Source organism: Puma concolor, chromosome A1, assembly GCF_028749965.1.
Source record: "Puma concolor isolate L17-30 chromosome A1, mPumCon1.1.hap2, whole genome shotgun sequence".
NCBI lineage: Eukaryota > Metazoa > Chordata > Mammalia > Carnivora > Felidae > Puma > Puma concolor.
The window spans coordinates 124,426,677-124,449,520 of record NC_141667.1 but is presented as its reverse complement, the minus strand read 5'-3'; the positions used below and the strand labels follow the sequence as shown (position 1 = coordinate 124,449,520).

The 22,844-nt window shown below is 41.4% G+C and overlaps 1 protein-coding gene across 1 annotated transcript in view; it reads right to left on the bottom strand.

Annotated features, from left to right (window-relative positions):
- The window catches only part of PFDN1 (prefoldin subunit 1), a 72,323-nt gene extending 66,511 nt beyond the window's left edge, over positions 1-5,812 (bottom strand). Inside the window, exons 1-2 of the mRNA XM_025923653.2 lie at positions 5,681-5,812; positions 2,870-3,036 (exon numbers count right to left, since the gene is read on the bottom strand). Coding sequence (XP_025779438.1) covers positions 2,870-3,036; positions 5,681-5,713 — 200 coding nt within the window. The 5' untranslated portion in view covers positions 5,714-5,812. The remainder of the gene's footprint in view (positions 1-2,869; positions 3,037-5,680) is intronic.
- Positions 5,813-22,844: the final 17,032 nt, after the last annotated feature.

The window sequence follows — 22,844 nt, the reverse complement described above, 5'->3', positions numbered from 1 at the left end:
CTCTCTCTGTCTCTGCTATACTAGCTACAGGAACAAAGCTCTGGTATCACCCAGGAAAGTGTGAATAAGTCTGCCAGGGAAGACAGAAAAATCTTCAGAGAAGACAAGCTATGTCTTGAAGGATAAAAATTTCACAAGGGAAAGGGGATACTTCAAGCCAAAGAAAGAATGAACAAAATCAAGAAAGCACAAAAACATCTGACAGGGGCACCTGTGTGGCTCAGTCAGTTAAACGGCTGACTCAATTTCAGCTCAGGTCATGATCCCACAGTCCGTGAGTTCAAGCCCCGCACTGGGCTCCATGCTGACAGCTGGGAGCCTGCTTGGGATTCTCTCTCCCTGCCCCTCCCCTGCTCAATAGCACATGAACCAGCTCTTCCTCTCTCTCAAAATAAATAAATATACTTAACGAACAAACAAACAAAAACGGGTGACAAAGTCCGGTGACAAAAGTAGGGACAACGATTTCCGGTACATGTACTACTTATTCCTCTTCTATCGTCACCCGTGACAGACATACTAATCAATTAAAGCATGTTTAAAGCCCACATGAGACTCAAAGTCCTTTTCAACAGATCACCCAAAATCAACGGAAGGATGTTAAATCCATGAGATGAAATTTGCACTATACTGAGCCTGGGACTAGAAAGTGGTGGGACTTGAGGCTACAGGGGTACATTAAGGACAGATTATAAATGAACATGAATGCTAGGCTAAGAAGTTTAGATTTCATCCTGTGGGCAACAGATCAAAGAATTTTATGAAAAATATGGATGTGATCAATTCTGGCAGATGTATGAAGAGTACACGTGAACACACAGAATAAAGGCAGAGAGAACAGCTAAGAGGCTATTGCAATAATCTAGGTAAGATACAATGAAGCCCGGATGTCAGTGATGGCAAAAATCTACTGCAGGCTCTAAACAAAATGGAGTGTTTTGGATTCTATAATTCATGGTTTTAAACAACAGTTTGAGAAAAATTAGTATTCTAATTGGAATTCCCAAATAATATTCAAAAAAGAAAAGACAAATTAAGGTAAAGACTGGAATTAAAGAAGTGAATCACAATGATACTCAAGATTACTCAAGACTATAAATTCAGAAATAGTTATTTCAGGTTTAGCATCAAGGGGAACATCCTCATGACCAGACTAATACTCAGCAAGTCTTTTCTTCCTGAGGGCGCTAATACTCTAGCCAAACAACAAACTCTATTCACCTTACATGCCCCCACAATACAGAGTCAAATTCGCACTCCCAGTGGGATGCAGAAAGAACAAAAGTCAAATTGAAAACCAAAGTTTGAAACTATGTAGGAAGTTCCACTTTATCCAAACATTTACAACAATGTATTTATTTTACACAAAATAAATCTTATGGAAATACTACTACTATTCTACCATGAACTAAATCATATCCCAGCCTTTTAACTCTAGACTTCTTGGCATGGAATACAATCTAGCTGTAGCACTTATGGCAGTATGCAAAAAAAAAGTAACAACCTAGCACTTTTGGAGAATGTTTTAATAAAGTATTCTGATTAAAACCAAAAACTTCATTATAGCCCAAAAGGCCAAAGACAATCAAAAGAGATTTTCTATTTTGGAAAAAGAGATTCTTTTACTGTTGCAAAGGCTAATGTACTGATGTGAAATCCAAGTGCAACGTGTTAACGTGCATGCTGGAAAAGCTACCATTACTGTTTAAGACCTAAGGATACTCATATTAAGAATAAAATTATCCTATAGTGAATGCCAACAATGCACCTGTACGATATAGATGTATATTCAAGGGTTTTACTTTGTTACTGTCCCAATTCTTTTCTCTCCTAATAACAAACTGTCAAAGTGGGATTCTCCTCCTCTCAAAATAAGCTAAAATGAAAATATGAACTACAGATATAAAATTTATGTGATATATTGTTTATTCTGAGAAAACAAATCACATGTTTATCATAATCCCTCTCTTCCATTAAGAAAAGGAGTAGCTAGTCATGAGCAGAGTCTACTTCTCATGATGTCATTCCAAAGCCATTACTAAATGTTACACATGTTATGCTTCCTTCAAATCAATCACTAAACAAGTCATCTTCAGACTGAGGTCAAATTCCATTCACTACAAGATCTCCAAACTTGAAGTAATGGTCCATTTACTAAGTAATATTCAAAGACCAAATTCCAGAAAAACCCTCCCCTTGTACCTCCCCCACTTAAAAAAAGTCTTCTCCTTTTAGCTCATTGTAATGGAATGTGACCTGTAGTTAAGGGCTTTTCCATTCCTTATTTACTGTTTAGAGAACATGAAGCTCATCTATTCTCTCTCATAAGAGTAATAGATTTCTTAAAATAAAAAGAGTGAAGTATAGGTGGTCAATCATATAACAATTAGAACAAAAAGTAAATTGATTTACTTGATTTCTCATGCATGACAGAATGAGTGTATTTAAATGATAAATGGATCTATTTTTATCTTACAACACTGGTCCAACATCTTAAAGGACCTATGATTTGTATGACTCCTAATAAATCAGGTAAGGAAGGAGAAGTTAAAACTACACCTACTTAAATAAATCTTCACACACAAAATTACTGTAAACTTCTTTTCATGACAAATCATTTTCGTCATTGAACTTACACACTTAAATATCTACCTGATCACAGAGAGAAGAGGAAAATATCTAAGAAATGTACTGCAAAGTCTAAAATTAAACACATCTATCTGGGGTTCAGTTAGCATTTTTAAAAAGTATGTATTTGACTAGGTGATCCTCAAAGTTTCCATGATACTTTAACCCAAGTTTTAAAATGAACAAATTCTAGACAAAAACTTCTCCCACAATAACCCCCTTCAGGATACATTTTACTTACATTCTTCCTACACCTTCATACATGTTAGTCTCATCTATCAAAGTCATAATCTCTGTATCTGTAAGATGTGCATGCTTTTTCGTCCTGTTTAGCTGTTCAATCTGTATGTCTGCAAGCTTCACCTTCTGTTGAGTGTCAATAACTTTGGCTTGAAGCTCTGTGAAGGCCTAATAAAAAAAAAAAAAGTCCTTCATTTAGTGGGTGAAACATTTTACAGGAAACACTTGAGTCAAATCCAAATATATTAAAATAAGCTGCTAACCAGAAACAAAGTTGTGAAATTTACCAACACAAACATCAATAAAACTCAATACAACTGTAAACAATCAAGCCACCATGCTAAATCATGAACTTACCCTGTCCTCAGAAAATGCAGTCTACATGCAGCAGAACAAATGCACCTTAAATAACCATATGAAGAAGCAGGTATCCAAAGAGTAATAAAACAATAAATGCAACAGAGGATGAAACACAGTGATTTAAAACAAAACTATAACGATTCACTACATTTGTATTACACTGCTAGGTTTCAAAACACTTTCCCACATTTATTTGAAATACTAACATGGGAATATTAATATGAGAACATTGAGGAATATAGTAATATCTCATTTACTCCTCTCAATAATCCTATGATTTAGGAATGAGAGTTTTCATCATCACTCTTTACAGATTAAAGTAACCAACTTAGGGGCTCCTGAGTGGCTCAGTCTGTTAAGCATCCGACTTTGGCTCAGGTCATGATCTCATGGTTCCTGAGTTCAAGCCCCACGTCAGGCTCTGTGCTGACAGTTCCAGGCCTGGAGCCTGCTTCAGATTCTGTGTCTCCCTCTCTCTCTGCCTCTCCCCTGCTTGCTGTCTTTCTATCTCTCAAAAATAAATAAACATTTAAAAAACATTTTTTTTAAATAAAGTAACCAAATTAGTTGAAGAGATGTAAGTGGCTTGCACAGGGTTGAACAACTATTATGAGGAAAGGCAGGAACTTAACACTGAAACCCATTTCTTCTGACCTTTAGTTCAGGAATGTTTCTATTTTACAGTAACATTCAGGATACAAATATTTTTAAAATAAAGATTAAAAAAAATTTAAAAATTCAAGGCACTGGTAGAATTGCATCATAATCTTCATATGCACATACCAAGCCAGATTTGATCCTCGTGTACACTTAAAGATAAACACAGTTCTTGGATACTCTTATTTAAGGGCCTGGAATGACTTGCAGATGTTGTCAAATTTATGCCTTAATAATACCATTTGTGACTGCATTACAGGGCAAAGCCCTCTACTTAACTTTTTTCAGACTTTGTTCTCACCTATTAGTAAGGTTTCAAAAGATTGATTTGGGGAGAGAGGAGGTGCCTGAAATTTCCTATTAGTCTCCACTACCCCCCCCCCCAAAAGACCTTATAAAGATATTAGAAGATGAAACCTTTAAACAACAAGTTTGTTTTTTACTTAAGCTAACTGGCTGTCAAAACTATCCAATTTAAGTCTCCAATCATCTTCTTAGTTTGCATTCATTGTCCAGAGGTTTCTTAACAACAAATTCAAATGCTGGCAGTTAAGTCCACTCACAGCTATACTCTATGGTTAGCTCTTTCACTAAACCCTGACTTACATTAGAACCTTTAACAGAAAAAAAGATAAACTTTTAGAATGCTTTAATCATTCTTCAGATTAATTCTGTTTTGCATGTAAACTTACAGGTGATCTGTGCACACTGCTAAAGCAGCTGGTATACAGTTCAAGCTAAGATATTACAGCATTAGAGAACACCAGGTTAAGGGCTAAATTTACAAGTTTCAAAAGAAGAAACACAAAAAGCAAGGTACATACACATAAATCCTCAGAGCAATAACAAACAACTTCATTTAATAGGAGCAACAAATATTTGAGCTATCTTATTTCATATGCAAAGGTTCACCCAAACGAAGTGTTAAGACGTTAAATTTGCTCTTCTGAAGAACCTAAGCTAACAAACAAAAGGTGTGGAGTTAAGCAAAGAATAGTGGATTCTAGTCCCAACGTTGGACTACATCTTTTCTAGAATTCAGTTTCCTTTTATAGAAAAGTATAGGTTTAAAGTTGATGAAGTTCAGGATCCTTTCCCTGACAACCCTTAAGTGGCAAAAACGTTTTTGGGTAACAACACATTTATAAACAACTGTTTGAAGAGAGAAACCCAATTCCTTCCGATACCGATTTTATTTGGAAAATTTTACGGGCTTGTTCTTGTTTCTTTTTTTTTTTTTTTTTTTGGCAGGTCCTTCAAGAAAGGGGGAAGGGGAGATAGGGCTGGGAGTCAAAGCCCTGCTATGAGACTATCTAACTTTGAACTGTATGTACATACTGTGACCTTTCAAAACATGAGATGGAGTAAGTGGCCTAAAAACACAGGATGGCCTTGGAGTTTTTCAAAGCAAATGAAGATTAAGAATTTACAGATGCCTCAGACCGGGCAAGCCGTCCGAAGGGGCTCCAACTTGAAACGCTTACTTCAGGCCTTACTATGAAACTGAAGGCTCCACACAACGAAACGGCCCTGGAGGTCAGAACGAGAAGACGGGCCAGCTATCGGCCCGCCACAGGAATCAAACCTGCCCAACCGGCTCTTAGGCAGAAAGACCTGCTCGCCCCCCACGCCATCCTAAGGAGACCCGGTCCCGCCTTAGGACTCTGGGAAATCACGCCCCAGTTCCCTGGGGCCTCTTTTCTTCCTCCGGACTCGAGTCTCACTCGATATTCTTGACCACAGTCCCCTTAGCTTCCAAAAGAGAAGCCTCTGCCAGGTGAGGACCCTCTTTTACCTTCTTCAATTCCAGATCCACGGGAGCGGCCATCTTGGTTCAGTCGACGCGCCTGCGCAGTAGGAGAAAGCCGGAAGGATAGTGGGGGAGGGGCGGGCCTTGGAGGTTTGACGGTCCCCTTTCCTTCTGCGCCTGCGCATGGGTCGGATTAGCCGAGCTTCAAGAACTATTACGATACACATTACGTCCTCCTCACGTGACCTATCAGGCCTGGCGCGCAGATTCTGAGGATGGTTTTAAGCACTCGGACAAATAGCTTACCTTGTGCTTGCTGAATAGAGTTGCATGCAGATTCGGCCAAACCCTTTTCAGGCATTCATTCCTTTAGCTAATCCCTGTGGTGTCAGGGAAGTGGAAAAATCAGCCGGAGCTTCAGGCAGGATAGTGTGGAGGAGACCAGAGGTCTTCGTTGAAATGTTCTTCCAAAGAATTTATTTCTACTGAAATCCCCTGGAAGACTTTCTAGACACAGTAGTTCTCAAGAGTGGCCAAATGAATTTATTAGAAGAGTACAGATTCTCTGGTCCTTATCACAAGCTTAATTATTTAGAATCTTTGACACTGGGGCCGGGAAATTTGTGTTTTCGAAAACTCCCCTTATCACCTGTAAGTCACCCAGCAAGTCACCTGCAGACCACATTTTGAGAATCTGCTGTAAAAGCTTTGGCATTTGAACCAGAAGGATGAATAGTAATTAGACTTTAGAAATGAATGAAATGGATGTTTTACCTGATGTGGAGAACAAGGGCAAGAGGAAATGTAGATAAATTTCCTTATAACCTGAAGTTCATTGACAAATACTTGAGACAGGCAGAGTATGACATTCCTCCAGGAACTCCCAACTGTCTTAATGTTTTGCTAGAGGGGAAAAACCCTTAGCTAAAAATAGTTAAAATCTTGTAAGTGTTCTTTAGCATATCCAAGTCCTTTTGGAAACTTCACCTTGTCTTTACCTCCCCCAACTCCCCAACTATGGTAAAATCTTGGTTTGAGAGCATAATTTGTTCAGGAAACATTCTTATAATACAAAGCACCCATATATCAAAGCGAATTTTAAGAACCATTGGCTCAGTTGGGATCATGTGTCATTCGGCATTACATACTGCTCTTATTGTAAGACATTGCTCGTTTATCAAGTTAAAATGTATTAGAAATGTTTGCTCATCTTGCAGAACACTGGCAGAACAAATTACTCACAATCCAAGGTTTTACTGTATATAATCACTCACCCCTGACAATCCCAGTGCAGCTCTTTCTCCCCACAGGTCTTGTCCCTGTGCTTTAATAAAAAGACCTTTTTGTACCAAAGACGTGTCAAGAATTCGGGGCACCTGGGTGGCTCAGTCAGTTAAGTGTCTGACTTTGGCTCAGGTCACGATCTCACGGTTCTTAAGTTCAAGCCTCACTTCAGGCTCCCTGAAGAAATGTACTTTCTTACATTTATTTTTATTTATTTTGAGAGAGAGACCACAAGCTGGAGAGAGGCGGAGACAGAGGGAAAGAGAGAATCCAAAGCAGGCTCTGGGCTGCCAGCCCAGAGCCCAATGCAGAGCTTGAACCCACAAACTGAGAGATCATAACCTGAGCCAAAACTAAAAGAAAAGAAAAAAGAAAAGAAATTAAGAGCTGGTTCTTTGAAAAGATAAACAAAATTGATAAACCCTTAGCCAGACTCATCAAAGAAAAAAAGCAAAAGGACCCAAATAAATAAAATCAAAAATAAAAGAGAAGTAACAACTGATGCCACAAAAATAAGAAGGATTATAAGAAAGTACTGTGAAAAATTATATGCCAATAAGTTGGGCAATCTACAAAAAATGGTTAAATTTCTAAAAACATACAATCTTCAAAAATTGAATCAGGAAGAAATATAAAATCTGAAGAGACCAATAACTAGTGATAAAATTGAATGAGTGGGGCGCCTGGGTGGCTCAGTCGGTTAAGTATCCGACTTCAGTTCAGGTCATGATCTCACAGCTTGCGAGTTCGAGCCCCACATCGGGCTTTGTGCTGACAGCTCAGAGCCTGGAGCCTGCTTCGGATTCTGTGTCTCCCTCTCTCTCTCTGCCCCTCCTCTACTCGTGCTCTGTCTCTCTCTCCTTCAAAAATAAATAAACATTAAAAAAAATTTTTTTTTAACTGAATGAGTAACAAACAAACAAAAAAAAGTCCAGGACCAGATGGATTCACAGGTGAATTCTACCAAACATTTAAATAAGTTAACATCTATTCTCTTTAGGGTGCCTAGGTGGATCAGTCAGTTGAATGTCCAACCCTTGATTTTGGCTCAGGTCATGGTCCCAGGGTTGTAGGATAAAACCTTGCTTAGCATGGAGCCTGCTTGGGATTCTCTCTCTCCCTCTGCCTCTCTCCCTGGCTCATGCTCTCTCTTTCTCTAATAAACAACAACAACAAAGAACAATAAAAGGGATGAAATTCTAACACGTGCTACAACATGGATGAACCATGAGGGCATAATGCTAAATGAAATAGGCCAGTCACAAAAAGACAAATATTGTATGATCACGCTTATATGAGGGAACTTGAGTAGTCAAAATCATAAAGACACAAAGTAAGATGGTGGTTTTCCAGAGGATGGGGAGAAGGGAAGGACTGGAAAGTTATTGTTTAACAGGTAGTGTACAGATTTCAGTTTTACATGATGAAAGGGCTTCTGGAGATGGATGATGATGGTGGTACAGAGCATTATAACCATTTCATACCATTGAACTGTACGCTTAAAACTGGCTAAGATGGTGGGGCGCCTGGGTGGCTCAGTCGGTTGAGCGTCCAACTTCGGCTCAGGTCATGAGCTCATAGTCCGTGAGTTCGAGCCCCGCGTCGGGCTCTGTGCTGACAGCTTGGAGCCTGCTTCAGATTCTGTGTCTCCCTCTCTCTCTGCCCCTAACCCACTCACATTCTGTCTCTGTCTCCCTCAAAAATAAATAAACATTAAAAAAAAATGGTTAAGATGGTAAATTTTATTCTGTGTATTTACCACATAAAAAATTGAAAAAACTTATTTGTTTTTCAAATCCACATGTCCTTTTCTTTTTCGTAATGATATGTAATGATATATTCTTGCCTAATAGAATACAATGCACATAGTTATTTTAAAATTTATTTACAACGTCTTATCACCTCAGTTTTTTGGGTGTGAGTTCTTTAGGAGCATCTGCTGATCTATTTTATAACAGTTGATTTTCTCCTTTGACTCATGAGTTTTTTATTAAGAATGCATCTTTAATGTCTGGCATGTCTTAGGCTATAGAAATGTCCTTACACATGGCTTCATAATCAATTCTACCAAAGCCCTCTGAAGTTCACGGGTTCCAGATCAGTTTTTATGTTAATTCTTGACACCACTTGAGAGCAGCAAATCCAGGAAAAAAATAAAACTTTCCCTGGGCATAAAGTTGGCAGAATGTGATATATATTTATGGACTGGGAGCCACTGTAATGTATTTCTCCCTTTCATTTGGGTCTTCAAAATAAATTATTTCCTTTCTCTCTCTGGAACTTCTAAAATGGCAGGAAGAGACTATAAAAGTCCTGAAGTGTTTCCAGTCATTAGACACTTACCACAGAATAGCCATGATGTGCTGACTTCTGTTATTTTTCACAGAGCAAATAGACTTCATGCTGACGGCTTCACAAGTACATGGACTCTTTCCATAGTACTCCTTCCAAGATTTAATCAATCCACAGTTGAGGAACTTAAAAAGGTGATTTATAATCCTTCAGCCTTGTTTATGCATGCTCAATACACTTATTTATTCATTCAACAAATATTTGTTAAATATTTGTTAACTATCTGTTAGACACTGATCTAGGCCTTTGGAGTATAGCAATAACAGGAGACAAACTCCCTGGTCGGAGAATTGGCAGCAAGGTGTGGGAAGGGCGTGCACAGACCATGAAAGCCCTTTGCAAGCTACAGTCAGGGGTTAGACTATTATTCTGAGTGTGATTGGAAGGCACAGAATGAATTCAAAGACGGTATTGATCTGATATGAAGAGACTGGTGTGATCCCATTTTAAAGAGGTCATTGTAGTTGTTAGGTGGTGAATGGATTGGAAGAAACAAGAATTAAAACAAAGAGCCAATTAGGAGACTATTGAAGTGGTATGAGGCAGATGATGGTAGTGTGGGTGAGGATGATAGCAATGGAGGTAGAAGTAGATAGATTTAAGTAGAGGTTACTGAATTTGATGAAGGAATGGATTGGGATCAGGGTAGAGGCAATGAAAGAAAGAGAGGAACCAGGGGCACCCGGGTAGCTCAGTCGGTTAAGCGTCCAACTCTTGGTTTGGGCTCAGGTCATGATCTCGAGTTTTGTGGGGTCAAGCCCTACATTGGGCTCTGTGCTGGCAGCATGGAGCCTACTTGAGATTCTCTCTCCCTCTCCCTCTTCCTCTCTCTCTGTCCCTTCCTGACTCTCTCTCTCAAAAATAAGTAAATAAATAAACAAATAAACGAACAAATAGACAGGCAAACTAAAAAAAAAAAAAAAAAAAGAAGAAAAGAAACAAAGGGAGGAACCAAAGATCATTACTATACTACATGATTCCATGCATGTGAAATTCTAGAATATGCAAACAAACAAGATCAGTAGTTACCAGACAGAAATGAGGATGAAGGGAACTGGGAAGAAGATAGAAGAAAGGGATAACAAAGGAGCATTACATAACCTTTGCAGTGATGGATATGTTTACTGTTGTGATTGTGGAGACAGTTTCCTGGCTGGAAACTTAACGAATTGTACTTTTTTTTTTTTTAATGTTTTTATTTATTTTTGAGAGAGAGACAGAGTGAGCAGGGGAGGGGCAGAGAGAGAGGGAGACACAGAATCTGAAACAGGCTCCAGGCTCTGAGCTGTCAGCACAGAGCCCAACGCGGGGCTCGAACTCACACACTGCGAGATCATGACCTGAGCCTAAGTCGGCCGCCCAACCGACTGAGCCACCCAGGCGTCCCTCGAATTGTACATTTTAACATATTCAGTTTATTGCATGTCAATCATACCTCAAGAAAGCTGATTTATTTATTTGTTTGTTTATTGTGGGTGTATGGTGTTTTAAAGCTTTTTTAAACTTTATTTATTTTTAAATGTTTATTTATTTTGGAAAGAGAGAGAGCGAGAGCATGTGGGCTCAAGCAGGGGAGGGGCAGAGAGAGAGAGAGAGAGAGGATGACAGAGGATCCTAAGCAGGCCCCGTGCTGACAGCAGACAGCCCAATGTGGGGCTTAAACTCACAAATCATGAGATCATGACCTAAGCAGAAGTTGGACATTTAACCAACTGAGCCACCCAGGTGCCCCAAATGTATACTTATTTTTGAGAGAGAGACAGAGAGCAGAAGAGGAGGAGGAGAGAGAGGGAGACAGAGAATCTGAAGCTGGCTCTACACTGACAGCAGAGAACCCAGTGGGGGCTCAAACTCACAAACAGCAAGATCATGACCTGAGTGGAAGTCAGACCTTAACCTACTGAGCCACCCAGGTGTCCCAAGAAAGCTTGTTTTAAAAGGAAAATAAAGGCTGCTAGGTTTTTGACCTGAGCAAACTAGTTGAATGGTAATGTCTTTTACTGAAAAGAGAAAATTAAATCTTTCTTTTAAGTATTTATTTATTTTGAGAGAGAGAGAGAGGGAGAGGCAGAGGGAGAGGGAGAGAGAATCTCAAGCAGACTGCGCCACCAGTGTGCAGAACTGTGCAGATCTCTCACAAACAGTGAGATCATGACCTCAGCCAAAATCAAGAGTCAGACATTTAGCTGACTGAGCCACGCAGGCACCCCAGGAAAAATTAACTCTTAGGATATAGCCTGCATGCAGTCTCAAAGCCTCTGCATAGAAATAATAAGAATAATGCCTCCCCTTTGTGAATAGACTACATTAGTTACAGTAAGTTAAAGTATAGGTTTAAGTGCTGTAACAGAGATTTCAAATGGCTAAAATAAGATAGAAGCTTATTTCTCCCTGTCACAAGCATCCATACAGAAGCAGTATAGGGTAAGTTTGTGAATTCCACAAGGCCAGAGTTCCCAGTCTCCTTCTATCTTATCCATATGATCCAAGATGACTCATCACCGCCATGTCCACAGCCTAGCTAGAAGGAAGGGGAAAACAAAGGAGGAGGCTCACTCCTCTTTAAAGGCAGGTCCTCGACGTTATAGATGTGGTTCTGTTCATATCACATTCACCCAAACAGAATCACACAGCCATTCCTGGCCTTAAGAGAGTCTGGGAAATGTAGTTATTGTTATGGGCAACTATGTGTCTAGTTGAATACCAGGGATGCTATTATTACAAAAGGAAAATAGAAGACAAATATTGGAAGGGTGGGAATTAGTAGTTTCTGATACCAGAGTTTTTCATCTTTACAAGGCCATATCCTATTCGTCAGGTTATTTGATCTTGGCAACTTTGTAAGATAGATAGATCCCCAAGGTTCGTTCAATTTGAGAAGAAGTTTAGCACTTTCAAAACATTTGCTAGCTATAAGTGAGATCTATAAGATCTAAGGAAAATTATTTACTTCACAGAGCTTAATTAGAGATAATAGTACTTATGAGTTGTCATGTGAATTAAATGAGATTATGCATGCAAAATTTCTGGTATATAGTTGTACCTAATTAACATTAGCTATTATTATGTGTCAAGTTTTGCAAAACTACAGATAAATAAAAGGGCAGTTCATAGTACAGTGGGGGTCACAGGTAGAGAGTTATAAAAGAATATGAAAATTCCACTGCAGAAGAAGTGACTCCAGGAGCTGGAGGAACACAGAGAAAGGACTCCTAACCCAGGAGTCTTATAGGTTGGAGTCTTTGTTGGTTGCTGGAGGGAGGGATAGGCCAATTAGGTGAAGGAGATTAAGATGTACAAACTTCCGGGGTGCCTGGGTGGCTCAGTCAGTTAAGCGTCCGACTCTTGGTTTCGGCTCAGGTCATGATCTCACGGTTCGTGAGTTCAAGCCCCACACTGGGCTCCACGCTGACAGCACGGAGCCTGTCTGGGATTCTCTCTCCCTCTCTCTCTGCCCCTCCTCTACTCTCTCTGTCTCTCAAAATAAATAAACTTAAAAAAAAGAAAAGATGTACAAACTTCCAGTTATAAAGTAAATAATTCACAGAGGTCCCTGGGTGGCTCAGTCGGTTAAATGCCCAACTTTGGCTTAGGTAATGATCTCATGGTTCATAACTCCGAGCCCCGCATCAGGCTCTCTGCTGTCAGCACAGAGCCCTCTTTCAGATTCTCTTTCATTCTCTATCTGCCCCTTCCCCACTGTGCACACACACAATCTCTCTCTCTCTCCAAAATAAATAAACATTAAAATAAATAAATACATGATTCAAAGTGATGAAAACCAAAACATAAAATAAAAAATATATATAAACACATATATATAAACATATATATATAAACATTTATATATATATATATATATATATATATATATAGAGAGAGAGAGAGAGAGAGAGAGAGAGAGAGAGAGAGAGAGGAGTTTCTGCCAAAAAAGGAAGAAGGATTAGGCCTAATATTCCTAGAAGAGACAGCGATACCAAGGCTAGAGCCTGGTGTCTTCAGGGAAATATGAGTTTTTTGGTGTAACTAGAGTGTGAAAATGTGTTAACTATGAAGAAAGGGCCAGAGAGATCAATGAGGGCCAATGGCAGAGGGCCTTCCAAGTCAAGCTCAAGAGCTTGGATTCTATCTTCTGGTCACTGAGTTCAGTGGAGTATTATAAGCAGGGTATTTATACTCCAGAAGATTACCATGCCTACTTCGTGTGGAGTGATTCCCAGAAGGCAGAAGATGCAAAGCTAGATCACAACTGAAGCAGCCCAAATATTCACCCACTGATGAATGGATAAAGAAGATGTGGTATATACACATGTATATTACATGTACAATAGAATACTACTTGGCCACCCAAAAGAATGAAATCTTGCCATTTGCAACAATGTAGATGGAGCTAGAGCATATTATACTATGTGAGATAAATCAGGCAGAGAAAGATTAATATCATATGATTTCACTCATATGTGGAATTTTTTTCATGTTCATTCATTCTTCAGAGACAGAGAGAGACAGAGAGACAGAGCACAAGCAGGAGATGGGCAGAGAGAAAGACACAGACTCTGAAGCAGGCTGCAGACTCTGAGCTGTCAGCACAGAGCCCAACTCAGGGCCTGAACCCATGAACCATGAGATCATGACCCGAGCTGAAGTCAGATGCTTAACTGATTGAGCCACCCAGGCACCCCATAGAATCTAAAAAACACAACAGATAAGCATAGGGGAAGGGAAGGAAAAATAAGAGAAAAACAGAGAGGGAGGCAAACCATAAAAGACTCTTAAATATGGAAAACAGACTGGGGGTTGCTAGAAGGGAGGCAGGTGCGGGGTGGGCTAGATGGGTGATGGGCATTAAGGAGGGCACTTGTTGGGATGAGCACTGGGTGTTACATGTAAGTGATGAATCACTGGGTTCTACTCCTGAAACCAATACTACACTGTATGTTAACTAACTTGAATTAACTTGAATTAAAAATAAAATTAAATAAAGTAAAATAAAATTAAGTAAAAGTAAGGTAAAAGAAAAGAACTAAAGCAGGAAAAAAAAAAAAAAAAAGAAAAAAAAGAACTGAAGCAGCCATCCACATCTGGCCAAGGGGTCACAACTAAGTGGAAGAAGAAGAGAGCCGTAGAGTTCATCTGGTCTTCAAAATTTCTGTCCTGTCTTGAGCAAGTTCTCTCCTAACTCTGCCTTATCACAACTCCTTTTGTATCAAATTACTGGCAAAATATCTTCTTTAAACAGACTCTTTTTTTTGTCTTTTTTTAAAAAGGTGTTTACATTTATTTTTGAGAGAGAGAGAGTACAAGCAGGGGAGGGGCAGAGAGAAAGGAGGACAGAGGATCCGAAGTGGGCTCTGCACTGACAGCAGACAGCCTGACGTGGGGCTCAAACTCAGGAACTATGAGATCATGACCTGAGCTGAAGTTGGATGCTTTACTGACTGAGCCACCCAGGTGCCCAGAGAAACCTCTTCTTTGATAAAATTTCTATATAAGGGTGACCAACCATCATGGTTTGCCCAAGACTGTACCAGTTTTTATGCTAAAAGTCCTCTGTTATGGGAAACCCCTCAATCCTGGGGTAGCCAGGATATTGGTAGCCCAACCTTCAGAGGTTTATGGAGAGGCAGTGTGGTATAATGGTTAAAAGCAAATTCTGGAATTGCCTGGATTCAATTCCAAGCCCCATTTTGTATCAGGTACAGGATTTTGAGCAGGTTACTTGCTGTAGCCCAGTTTCCCCACATGAAAAACAGGAGGATGAAGTATAGTATTTACATCACAGGGACATCGTGAGGATTACATAATATATACTGAGTATTTAGAATGGTGGCTGGAACATTCTATTTGTTGTAAGCATTCTGAAATTTCAGCAGTTATAAACCTACCACCTTCTAGTTTATTTCACTTCTGTCCCACACATCCCCTTGCTCTGTCATCCTTTCTTGGATGCCTCCAGACCCTTCCCTTCAACCTCACAGTTATCCAACCTAAGGGTGGTGAGAAAAAGTAGTTCTGTGACACTGGAGACACTCTGGTCTATGGGTAACCTCTGAGAGTATTAAATTGAATTAAAAATAATTGAAGACTTTTAAGACTATCTTCCAAGCGAGGCTACCTCCTGATATCCCCAAGAATGGGTAAATCTCACCTATTACCTTTGAAAATGAATTCTGCACAGCAGTCTGCCTAGGAGTAGGATGGGATTGGGTAGGGCATCTGTAAGGCTCACGTAGTAGTTCTGTGAGGGCCTCAGGAACAGGGATGGGGGGGTGATCCTTCCCAAGTGACACGTTTGCCAAGAAACTCTGAGGTAGCTCTTCTAGCTGACAAAGTAAGGTTTGGAAGGGGACCTTTCTAGGAGAGGAAGGGGAGCCTTAGCTGTGCCTACTAAGTGACACAGTCTTTGGAAATTCTGCAAGGAGAGGAAGTGAGTCGTTGTCATCATAAGCAGGAACTGGTGGTGGCTTTTCCCAGGCACTTTGCCACATCTGATTCAGTCTGTTTACAAAAAGTCCAAAGAAAGGGAGTATTTTCAGTCAATCTGATTATTTAAACCTGTGTAAGAGATGAGGCTGGGTAACAGAGCATAACAAAATCTAGGTTATTTATCCCACAGCTCACCAGAGAAAGTGAGGGTGTGGGGACTGCCAAAGGTCAAAGCCAAGGACAGGAGACTGACGAAGAATAGAAAAGGAATAAAACCAGAAATCAAAGCCTAGTGGAGAATCCATGTCTCCATTACCCTGGCTCACCCCAAGCGGAAAAAGTTCACGGTCTGTTAGAACAGGAAGAGGAATACAATGGGGTTGGGTCAAAATCTGGACAAAACTCTACATGCATTTTATAAATAGGCACCAAAAAGTACCAGCACAGAGAAATGTTTTTCTACCCTCAGAGCTGTAACTAAGACAAGCTGACTAAAGCTTTACCCCAGAGCACTCACACATAGAAGCTCCAAAGTTGTAGAGGTTTCTTAAGTTTTTATTTATTTTAAGTAATCTCTACACCCAACGTGGGGCTCAAACTCACAACTCCAATATCAAGAGTTGCATGTTCTTCTGACTGAGCCAGCCAGGTACCCCTCCAAAAGTTTTTAAATAAAGATTTCTTTTAATTGTGAGAAGCTAGAAAATTTAATCTTTTTTTTTTCTTTTACATATTAGAAGACCATAAATGAGTATAGCACCTGGTAAGCAAGAAACTTAGTTGAAATAGGAAACCCCACATCTTCCACCTTGTTACTAACTCTCATAAATATCCACAAGCAACTCCAGGCTCACATTTAGGTTATCTTTCAGGGTGAAAAGAGACAATGCTTTTTTTCTTTCATAGCTCCAGAAAGAGTCCTAGGATTGGACTTCTCTGTTTCTTGCTGGCCAGCTTGAGTAATGTGTCCATCTTTAAAACAATCACAATAGCTAGAGGTATGGAATGCTCTGATTGGTCAGGTATAAGCCATTCCTGGAAGGTTAGGGGTATCACCCTCACCCCAAAAAAACACATCGACTGAGGGTGAGCACAGTGTCTTCTTTACAAAAGAGTAAAGTATAACTATGAAAGGAAAAGCAATGGGTACCACAAGGAGAAAAAAAAAAAATAGTTGTCTGCCATTTCAATCTTCTCTCCTAATGAATAGGTCAATTCCATTTCAATGGGTACATAAGTTTCATGATTGTGAAGTTCTTCCCCAGATAATGATTGCCAGGGACCTCAAGGAAACAGTCTTGCTTTGCACTGGAGTCCTTGGATCCATTGGATGAGAAGAGTACCGTCCAAGGGGACTGAATCTAAGACTTAATGTTGCTTAGCTTTTCTAACTCAGAGAAACTAAGACTGTCTCTCTGTTTCACTAAAGGCCAAATGGAGCAGTTGATAGGGATGCAGAAGTTACCACTTCCTTTTGTCCCCTCAGCTAAGGTCAAATGCCTCAGCCTGAGTTTGGGAAGATGGCAAAGTGGGTTGGTTCTAGGTGAGTAGCCTCTGTGACCTCACAGGTCTTTGCCTTTCTAACCACAGTGATTAGTGGAATATATAAGTGGTACCACCAGGAGTACTTATCCTGGAATCTTGGAATCTGAAGGCAGAAAGCCACACAGAATCAGGGAGCAAGCTTTCCAAAGGTCCCTATTAATCCATCCATTCATCATATATCTCCATTGTGCTCTGCCATCGGAAATGGATCCTGTATAAAACTTCCTGAAAAGAATTCTAGACTCAAAAAGCTGGAAGGGATCTGTGAGTTCTTCTAGTCTACCACCTCACTTTACAGTTGAGGAAAAGGAGTCTCACAAAGGAGAAGTGACTAGCCAAGGACATAGAAAATTGGTGTCCAAGCTAATACTGGAGCCCAGAAGTCTTAGAATCCCTTCCAGAGTTCCTTCCATTCTTCCCTGTGGCCTTTGTTGAGTAGATTCCAGCAAGACTATTGAGTTTCGAACAGAAGGCTCCATTTGTCTTGGGAATATGGGACTCTTTTTTCCAGCCACATACCTTCAACAGCGCTTAAACATGCAGATCTTGAAACTTGCATTGATCTTGAAAAGATCTATCCCAGAGCTCAGAGATAAGATAGAAAAAGCTCAAGAGCTATGCCCTCGAAGCAGGATGAAAGTGGTGTTCTTTCAGACATACACTATGCCCTGGGAATTCTGTGTCCTCCATAAACACACTAAGATGTCTAGGGTATCCTTGGCAGTGTGTGCCAAGTGTTGTGACTGTGAGGTGTTTTGTCTGGATCCGGATCAGCATCTCATCCCCCTCAAAAAGTTAAGAAACACCACACTAAAAGTGATCTTCCAAATGTGGCTCGTCGTTAGAATTGCCTAAGAAGCTTTAGAAGCACTGATACCTGGGCCCCTCCTCCTAGAGTGGCGGACTCAGAGGATCTGTGCTGGGACACAAAGAATCTGCATCTTTTAGAAGCTCACCAGGCTTAGTAGCTGTACCTCTAGAAGAAAATGTTAATGGAAATGCTTTCCTGGAACTGAGAAGGAAAAACTATCTCTGGATTTATCACTTCAAAGCCATTCTGATGTAAATGCCGCAGGTGTTTAGGACAAAGAAAAATTAGAGTTCCTGGAAAGAAGGGAGATCTGGAACTCAAGAAGCCATGGAGAAAACGGAATTCAAAAGGCCAAGTTCCTGTTATATTGCATTGTCACCACAACTTACACCTCGGGAAATCAGCTCTTAGCCCAGACTTTGCCTCCCTGACTCTACCCTCCAGGGATTGTCAGATTCTGTGAATCCCCAGTGCTCAAGTCAGTAAAGCGTTAGTGCAAATCCGCCACTTCTTGGCATTTTTATAGTTTCTGAACAAAAAAGCTATGTACACCTTTTTTCATTGATGCGTGAAATAAATATTTAAATGCCTACAGGGTGGTGGGTTCTAGTCTAACAGTGAACAAACTAGACACCTCCCAGTCCTCAGGATCTTCGGTTTGGAACGGGTGTGGGATTCATTTCACAGACTGAGCGCTGGGGTCAAAAAGAGATCTTTCCCTTATTTTAGCAACTCCATCACACTAGTTTCTCTCCTATTTCTAGAACACACCACACATTTTCTTTCTTCTAGACCTTCCACGTGCCTGTTCTCTAGCACCTTCTTCCTGGCACTTTGCCGCATCCTCTGCAATGAAACCTGTAGCGGTCCACTTAAATGGACTTTTCATGGACAGGCCTTTGACTCCTCAGTTTAAAGTAGTTTCCCCCTGGGGCACCTCCCTGGCTCAGTCGGACATCCAACTCTTGATTTCGGCTCAGGCCCCAGGGTCAAAGAATGGAGCCCCACATGGGGCTCTATGCTGAGCAGGAAGCCTACTTAAATGTCTCTCCTCTCTCCTTCTGCCCCTCTCTCCCACTCCCACTCTCTCTCTAAAGTGAAATAAAATAAAATAAAATAAAATAAAATAAAATAAAATAAAATAAAATAAAATAAAATAAAATAAAAAAATAAAAGTAGTTCACCCTGTTATCCTCTCTCAGAGCACCTTACATGTTTCCTTCATGGCATTTAGCATAGTTTTGTGTGTATTTTTTATTTTTTTTAAGTTTATTTATTTATTTTGAGAGAGACAGAGACAGTGCAAGTGGGGAAGGGGCAGAGAGAGACAGGGAGACACAATCCCAAGCAGGCTCCACACTCAAAGCCCCATGTGGGGCTCGAACTCATGAAACCTTGAGATCATGACTTGAGCCAAAACCAAATTGGAAGCTTAACCAACTGAGCCATCCAGGTGCCCCTGGGAAACAGGAACTTTAATTCCAACCCCGGTTGAAACATTATTGAGGCAATGAGGTGAGAATCACTAATAAAGTAAAAAAAAAAAAATCGTCCTCTTTTTTTCAATGACTTTTTTTCAAGTCATTGCAGCAATGACTTGAAATATAATGGTTGCATGTCAGAGAAGCTGCTGAGTGATGCATCCTTAAGGACAGAGACTCAGGAGGTCCCTCAAGGCCATAACAGTCTGCTCACTGCCTGCCCCTTCTGTCTCATCTTGCAGGTGACTCCCTCCCTCCCCTCTAGGCTCCAGCCACACCGAGCATCCTTTGTTCCTCCATGCACATTGTTGATGCCTGGCCTTTGTATATGGTCTCCCATCTGCCTGTCACTCACTTATCCCATAACTCCAACTTTAAATATTTCTTCCTCAGGAAGACCTCTCTTCACCTCCTGAACCTGGTTAGGTCAATATGCTGTAGGCCACCCTATAGAACCTTGTTTTCCCCTTTTCATAGCACTCATTGTAGATATGAGTCTCCAAAACGCCTCTATTCAACTATGGATTTATGCAACAATTATTTCCAGAATTCCTACTATGTGCAAGGCATTATCCTAGCAGCTGGGGAGGCAGTGATAGTCAAGATAAGCAAGACAAGTCACATACCTTGCTCATAATGTTTAAAAAATTCTTTTGATGTTTCATTTATTTTTGAGAAGGGGAGGGGCAGCGAGAGGGGGAGACAGAATCTGAAGCAGGCTGCATGCTCTGAGCTGTCAACACAGAGCCCAATGCAGGGCTCGAACCCACAGACTGTGAGATCATGACCTGAGCCAAAGTCAGACGCTTAACCGACTGAGCTACCCAGGCACCGTGCTCATGATGTTTATATTCTAGTGAGAGAGACAGACAATAAACAAATAGATGAATTAATACAGGGATTTCTGCCTTACTTATTGCTGCATTTCTGGAGCTGGACATTGTACCCAACACATAGCAGATACTCCATAAATGCTTGTTGAGGTGAAGGAAAAGAAGTGAGAGAGAGTGGCAGCTAGCCTCAGGAAAGAGGCAGGAGTGGCCAGTGTCAGAGCCAACATGATTAACCACCACAGGACCATGTCAGCCTGAAGATCTGCCCAATTTACCAGAGGCACCAACATGGGCTGGAACCTACCCTCTCCCGTTGGTCTAGGGAATGTGAGTGTAGGCAGGGGAAGCAGTTGCTAATCTTCACTTCTGTGTGCCCTGTGCCTGTGTAGGCCTGTAAAAATGGGGACAAATGAATGGGAACAAGCCCCAGACTTGCTAAGTGATCTTATCCACTCCTGTGCTTTCTTGGGCCAGAGACTGGGTAGCTGGTTGCCAAACTCATTTCCTCTTTCTCATGGACATCTATCTAGACTACATCTCCCCACTTCTCTTTTAGTTAGGTTTGACCACATGATCAGCTTTTGTCAGTGGAATGTGGATGGAAGTGATAGAATCTCCCATGCACCATCCTTCATGCACTTCCTCCGTCATAGTAACCTTGGAATCTGTGTGTTAAAGATGGCAGAGACACAAGATGGAAGGAACTGGGTCCCTGAGCTGCTACTTGCAAAAGTATCTCCCATTAATTAGGGTTAGGGCCACCCATTTTGGACTTAACCTGAGTGAGAAATAAACTACTGCGACAGGCCCCTGAGGATGGGGCTTTGCCTGTTAGAGCAGCTATAGCTCTATCATAACTATAGAGCTCCTCAATCTCTCCAGGCCAAGGATACATATCTAGCCCAGAGCCCATCCCTGGGCTCAAGACTTGGCTCTACAACTGTGCACCGATTATTTCTGCCAACAAGGTGGTCTCTACTTTAGACTTCATGCGACCAAAACTAGGCTAGCTGTCTTCACCCCCAACCAGCTCCTCCTTCTCCAGAACGGCCCATCTCAGTGGATGGCTCCACTTTCCACCCAGGCATAGAAGCCCAAAACTCAGTCATCCTTGATTCCTTTTCCCTTTCTGTCATCCTCTGCTTGCCTCCTACATATCTCCTAAATTCCTGTACTTCTTCTCCACTGCTACTACCATCAGACTCTGTAACAGCCACCAACCACCTGGTCTCCCTATGCTACTGTAGCTTCCCATCTGGTGCATTCTCTACACTGCAGCCTGAGTCGTCTACCTGAAAGTAGATCTGATCATGCCACCTCCTACCTACACTCATGTTAGAACGCTGCACCGGCTCCCCAACACTCTGAGGAACCAGTCCAAACTCCCTGGCACAGTTGTGAAGGTCTCTGCATAATCCGGCCTGGTCTCACTCTGCAGTCTCTTTACCTCTTCTTCTGACTCCATCCCAGTTGTCTACACTCCTGTCATACCAAACTCATTTCACATCATCCTCCCTCTCTGTTCTGTTACCTCTGCCTAGAACACTCTTAATAACCCCCTCTTCCCTTAGACCATAGCTGCTCATCCTGCCTTACTTTGAATTTCACTTCCTCAAGGAAGTGGCCTCCTTGACCCCTGGGCTACGCTCATCAAAGCTGTCTCCACGTTTGGTTGTTATGACGTGTTGATTGTCTATCTTCCCTGTTAGAGCGCAAGTTCCTAGAGGGTAGGGCCTGGGTCCTGGTCACCCTTGCATGTTTAGCTTCTAGAACAGAGCAGGAATCACTGTATGTGTGTTAAACGAATGCACGTGAGGGCAGTGAACTAGTTCAATCATTGCCAACTTAAACCTGCTGTGTAGACACTCTTGACAGCCTCTTAGGAATATCAGGCCTCTTTTATGATAGCAAATAGTTAATTCTCAGAGTTTCTCTGCAGTCTGAGTCAGTGTGATTAGCTCCTACTTATTAATGAGGAAACAGAGCCCCAGGGGTGCAGGTGATCTGCCCCAGGGAGACACAGAGGTGAGGTAGTCACAGGGCTCCAGCTATGACCACACTACTCCACCTCCCTCTCCCACTTTTCTTGTTTCTGAGCACCAGGCGGAAATGTAATGTCATGACACATTGGGGGATTTCTTTCTTTCATTGCATTTTTCTGATGTGACTCCAGCCTGGCAGCTTGGGGGAGCATAGGCCAAAGGAGGAGGGAGGCGGGTGGTGGGGAGGTTACTGCTGCATTCCTTAGCGGCCTCCGTTTGCATAGCTCTGAGAAAGAAGAAAGAAGTTAGCAAGCTTTGGCAGAAGCACTGGGCATTCAGCTCCTGTTCTGGCAGCTGCAGAGGCTGAGACTGAACACACGCTCTGCCAAGGCCAGGGAGGCAGGCTCTCTCTCCAGGCTCAAGCTGCCAAGATGAGGTGGAGGAGGTCAGGGCCTTGGCCTAAGATGGGGAATCACAGAAAGAGTCCCCTTCTTT